Source organism: Hippoglossus hippoglossus, chromosome 23 (assembly GCF_009819705.1).
Source record: "Hippoglossus hippoglossus isolate fHipHip1 chromosome 23, fHipHip1.pri, whole genome shotgun sequence".
Taxonomy (NCBI): domain Eukaryota; kingdom Metazoa; phylum Chordata; class Actinopteri; order Pleuronectiformes; family Pleuronectidae; genus Hippoglossus; species Hippoglossus hippoglossus.
Window position 1 is genome coordinate 17,004,245 of NC_047173.1, and position 5,456 is coordinate 17,009,700.

Here is a 5,456-nt window from a genome sequence, read left to right on the forward strand (position 1 = left end):
CCTCAACAGGGGCCACATCGAACCTGTGGGTAAGTGGGGTGGGTTGATTTGGGTCAGCTGACAAAGGTCATGTCACCGATCATTAAAATGCAGCCTCACACTCATTAGTCCTGCAGAGACGGATCACACACTTCACCCTGGAGGGAAAGTGAAGGTTTGTTACCGACATCTTTTAAAGCCAAGAAAAATAAGAACATGAATTCATTGATTTTCATACATTCAGGAGATCCAGAGCCTCCTCCCAGCATGTCCACTTTATCTTGTTAGTGGTTTGGGTGGTGGGAGGGAAGAGGAAGTGTGTGTGTGGTGTGTGTGTGGTGTGTGTGTGTGTGTGTGTGTGTGTGTGTGTGTGTGTGTGTGTGTGTGTGTGTGTGTGTGTTGTTAGGGAGCAGGGGAGGGGGCTGCTCTCTGTTCTGGTCGCGGGGAGCAGGAGCTTAAAAGCGGCGGAGCAGCAGCAGAGGATCCACATCTGGAGTCTCTGCGCGTCACAGGAGGAGAACTAATTGATTTTGATCTTTTTTTTATTATCATCATTGTTACCGGTTCCCTCTTCGAGCAGCCCCCCGGTGCTCACCCCGCGCATGTCGGTGTAACCGAGGAGTTTGACCGCCTCAGTCTCCGGTGGGGACGGTTACGCACGGGAGGGCAGCCCGGCTCCGTGCGCCCGGACGGGACCCGGTCACCATGCTCTTCCCCGCGGGCAGCTCCTGCAACATCACGGCCGGAAACTGCACCGGAGGCTTCGACTTAACGGAGCCGCTGGACACCGGGGCCCCTGCGGCTGCTGGGAACGCCACGGACCCGTTTGGACGGAACGAGGAGGTGGCCAAGATCGAGATCACCGTCCTGATCCTGTCGTTCATCGCCGCGGTGGTGGGGAACCTGAGCGTCCTGCTGGCCATGCAGCGGACCCGGAGGAAGCCGTCGCGCATGCACCTGTTCATGAAGCACCTGAGCCTGGCGGACCTGGTGGTCGCCTTCTTCCAGGTGCTGCCGCAGCTCTGCTGGGAGATCACCTACCGCTTCTACGGCCCCGACTTCCTGTGCCGCATCGTGAAGCACCTGCAGGTTCTGGGCATGTTCGCCTCCACCTACATGATGGTGATGATGACCCTGGACCGCTACATCGCGATCTGCCACCCGCTGCAGACGCTCCAGAAGCCCACGCAGCGCGCCTACCTGATGATCGGCTCCACCTGGGCCGTCAGCCTGGTGCTCAGCAGCCCGCAGTACTTCGTGTTCTCCCTGAGCGAGGTGCGCCCCGGCTCGGCCGTGTACGACTGCTGGGGTCACTTCATACAGCCGTGGGGCGCGCGCGCCTACATCACCTGGTTCACCGCCGGGATCTTCCTCGTGCCGGTGCTCGTGCTCGTGCTCTGCTACGGGTTCATCTGCCGCGCGATCTGGCAGAACCTGAAGTACAAGACCCGGAGGAAGAGCGTGGGTGCGGTGGCGGAGTCCACGAAGAACGGGATCCTGGGCCGGAGCTCCGTCAGCAGCGTCAGCACCATCTCCCGGGCCAAATTACGCACGGTGAAGATGACTTTCGTGATCGTGGTGGCGTACGTGGTGTGTTGGGCGCCGTTCTTCACCGTGCAGATGTGGTCCGTGTGGGATGAGACCTTCTCCTGGGACGGTGAGTGTCTCCATCTGAGTCCAGGGTCCAGGGTCCAGACATTAACTGAGTCCAGGGTCCAGACATTAACTGAGTCCAGGGTCCAGATGTTAACTGAGTCCAGGGTCCAGTCAGTAACTGAGTCCAGGGTCCAGGTATTAACTGAGTCCAGGGTCCAGATGTTAACTGAGTCCAGGGTCCAGACATTAACTGAGTCCAGGGTCCAGGTATTAACTGAGTCCAGGGTCCAGGTATTAACTGAGTCCAGGGTCCAGATGTTAACTGAGTCACGGGTCCAGATGTTAACTGAGTCACGGGTCCAGGGTCCAGACAGTAACTGAGTCCAGTGTCCAGGTATTAACTGAGTCCAGAGTCCAGGTATTAACTGAGTCCAGAGTCCAGGTATTAACTGAGTCACGGGTCCAGGGTCCAGACAGTAACTGAGTCCAGGGTCCAGGTATTAACTGAGTCCAGAGTCCAGGTATTAACTGAGTCCAGGGTCCAGATGTTAACTGAGTCACGGGTCCAGACATTAACTGAGTCACGGGTCCAGGGTCCAGTCAGTAACTGAGTCCAGGGTCCAGATGTTAACTGAGTCCAGTGTCCAGACATTAACTGAGTCACGGGTCCAGGGTCCAGTCAGTAACTGAGTCCAGGGTCCAGATGTTAACTGAGTCCAGGGTCCAGACAGTAACTGAGTCCAGGGTCCAGGGTCCAGACAGTAACTGAGTCCAGGGTCCAGGGTCCAGACAGTAACTGAGTCCAGGGTCCAGGGTCCAGTCAGTAACTGAGTCCATGCGTCTTTAGGACGAGAGGATTCTGTTGCAGCCACAGACACTTGAACATGAAGCATCAAGTAGTTTGAAAAACACGTGAAACTTCTGAGCCGTCAAATGAAAATTCATCTCTGCAGTTGTTTTATTCGATTTGATTCTGGAGGCCGGTAGGAAATTATTGCTCCATAAAAATGATTTTTCTATTTCAACCAAGGGAAGAAGTTGATGTCTTTTAGCTTTAGAAACTGGTAAAAGTTGGATTTCACTCCAACCAGGAGGTCAAACTAATCACTAGGGTCCCGGCCGACACTGAAACGTTTCATGGTCCCCAGAGGATGAATCTGATCCTCTGACTTTTCACCTACAGTGCCACGAGCGTTCCATATGTGTTTACATCTGTGTTAAAACAGACAGGATCAGTTTTTACATTTTCACTGATTTCTCAGAGAATAATTCACGGTTCTTGATTAAAAAAGGAAAAATATCTCTGAGTGATTTGTTGCAGCTTGATTGGATTTCAGGAACCAACTCATCAGTTATTCTCTCTGCGCCTCCTCTGCAAGAATTAACAATATTACTCAGACGTGTTGGTATAAACCTCTGGGAACTAAAGATAAAAAAAATGGAAATAAATTCTGCACTTATTGCACGAAACAGATGAATTAAATTGTCCCTATATTTGTTATCAAAATGACTTGAATTTCCATTATTTTATTTAATTGAACCCTGCAGCTAACACACATTAATTAGCATCATGCATTAATGAATCGGCTCACGGGGACGTCTGTCTACAGCATTTCCACTTTTTCAAAGTGAATTAGTCAAAAAGCAGATGCATAGTAATCAACCTGCCAACTAAGAATCTGTCATCACAATGATTGAGTTTTCATTAAAAATTCATCTCTGGAAACGTTTCATCACGATCGAAACTTTTCAAACTGCTCATTAAAATGCATAAAAACATGTAAAGTGGAAATATTTCATCTGGAAACTCTTCACAGACACAGAAAGCATCTGATTTATCTGAAGTGCAGCCGGCGGAGTGTGAGGTGAGGATACGGATTCGACTTTCAGGCCTCGACGTGTTGGAAATTGAAAACCCGTCGTCAGTGAGCCTGAGGAATTTCATTACATCGCTCAAAGCCTCGGCCTCTACGCTGCTGTCAGGTGTTTCTCAGCCTGGACGATTCCAGGGGAACACGGAGTCTCGCTCTTATGTGAAAATGAAAAAAAAAACTGGATCATCAGAAGCTTCAATCGAAAAATTGAAAAGCTCAGGTCACAAAGGTTCTTCTGTGCGTGCAGAGAAATCCAAATGAAGGCAGGTTCTCCGAGTGGAATCCTGATCTTTGACCTAAACAACTGGGAAAAACACAAATGAATAAAATACACGAAAGAGCCGCGATTACTTTAGCTACACGTACGAGAAGGTTGGAGTGTTGATGTTCAGTTTTAACCCTTAAGATGCAAAAGTTTAAATATAAAGTTGAATTAGTTCGAGGGTCTAAACTCCCACCTACGTAGAGTTGTGCCCAATGACAGATGTTAACGGCTCCTTGAGCTGCTTTCAAGTGATACTGGACTGAAACCAGCTCAACGGCCTCTTCTCTCTGTTACCGACTCCCTGCAGAGGCAGTTATTGATGCTAACAGTAGTTTCCAACCCCAGAAACCCTGGATTGTATTCTAAATCATAATACAACTTTAAAATCTGAATCCACTGATTACAGGAGAGGCTCAAACTGGAAAGTAAATGTTTAACCAGGCAGGTCAGTGACTCAGAGCTTGAGTACGACTCCCTCCGGAGTAAACCCCTCAGAGTAGCTGGTGAAGTCTCCGTGTGTGCATCATAAACCTGAGTCTTTGTGTTTCCCTGCAGACTCTGAGAACACCATCGTGACGCTGTCCGCTCTGCTGGCCAGCCTCAACAGCTGCTGCAACCCCTGGATCTACATGATCTTCAGCGGACACCTCCTCTCGGACTTCGCCGGCAGCCTGCCGTGCTGCCGCCGGCTCAGGAACAAGTTCAGCCACCAGGACTCGGACAGCAGCAGCCGCCGGACCACGCTGCTGTCCCGCCTGCAGGGCCCGCGCCTCTCAGAGCCGTTCAGAGACTTAAATCCCAACCCTGGAAAACACTGTCAACAGGTCCCGTCCACATCCTGACCCCCGGGTCACTGAAAACATGGAAGGTGACCTCGTCTGAGGGCGCGGTCACAAAGACAGTTTGTCCACGTTGGTCCGATCCACAGTGGAAACTGATTCTGATGCTGGTTTGTTTCCCTTCACATTCTCACTCGGCCACGTTTGGGCTTTTTTTCGGAGATTAAAACAACTCCAGTCACTTTAACTTAAGATATTTACACCTTGTTCTCGTCTGTGCTCGTTGTTGTGATTGTGTCAAATAGATGAAATATGGCTGAATATGAGCATCAACTGGTTTTCATACGTCCCCACACTCGAGTCTTACTGGGGTCGTTTCCTGTTGAATTTGAGATTAAAGTGGAGACAGACGGATCAGCTGTTCGACTGGAGGTGGACTTCAAACCGGACCGAGAACGTGAAGCGAGAATAAACTCGTGAAAGCAACAAATGTGACATTGTATAAAATGTAAATTACTGCATCTGGTTGGATTCACTTGTAGACGTGTGAGCCACTTGTGATCGGATCGCTCAGGACGGAGGTCTGGACCCCGTCCAAGAAACCTCCGGCTCTGGAGACTTAACAGGATCAACTCAGTTTGTTTTGGGTTTTCGTGGAATTTATTCACCGTGAGATATCGTTGATCCTTTACACACATTTAATGTTTTCACTGAAATAATCATTAGTATTTTTTTTGACATGAGACGATAGTATCTAAGAAATGTGCGTCTTCTCGCTCCGTGTCAGTTTGAAACGACTCAAAAAGAAAACTGCATCTCAACATTATAGGAAATGTCCTCTTGAAATGATTTGTCTGTGTCTCGTCTTCGGCAGGGACGAGTTATGGACACGTAACGGACATAAGATCAGTTTCTGTGTCGACATCATGAACTCGTGAGCAAACAGCTTTTCCACATCCAGCA

General features: G+C 49.7%; 1 protein-coding gene across 1 annotated transcript; it reads left to right on the top strand.

Annotated features, from left to right (window-relative positions):
• Positions 1-482: 482 nt before the first annotated feature.
• LOC117757038 (arg8-vasotocin receptor-like) lies at positions 483-4,573 on the top strand. Its single transcript, XM_034577776.1, has 2 exons — positions 483-1,636; positions 4,270-4,573. Exons 1-2 carry the CDS (start codon positions 685-687, stop codon positions 4,554-4,556), a joined length of 1,239 nt encoding a protein of 412 aa, XP_034433667.1. The 5' UTR covers positions 483-684; the 3' UTR covers positions 4,557-4,573.
• The last annotated feature ends 883 nt before the right edge of the window (positions 4,574-5,456 follow it).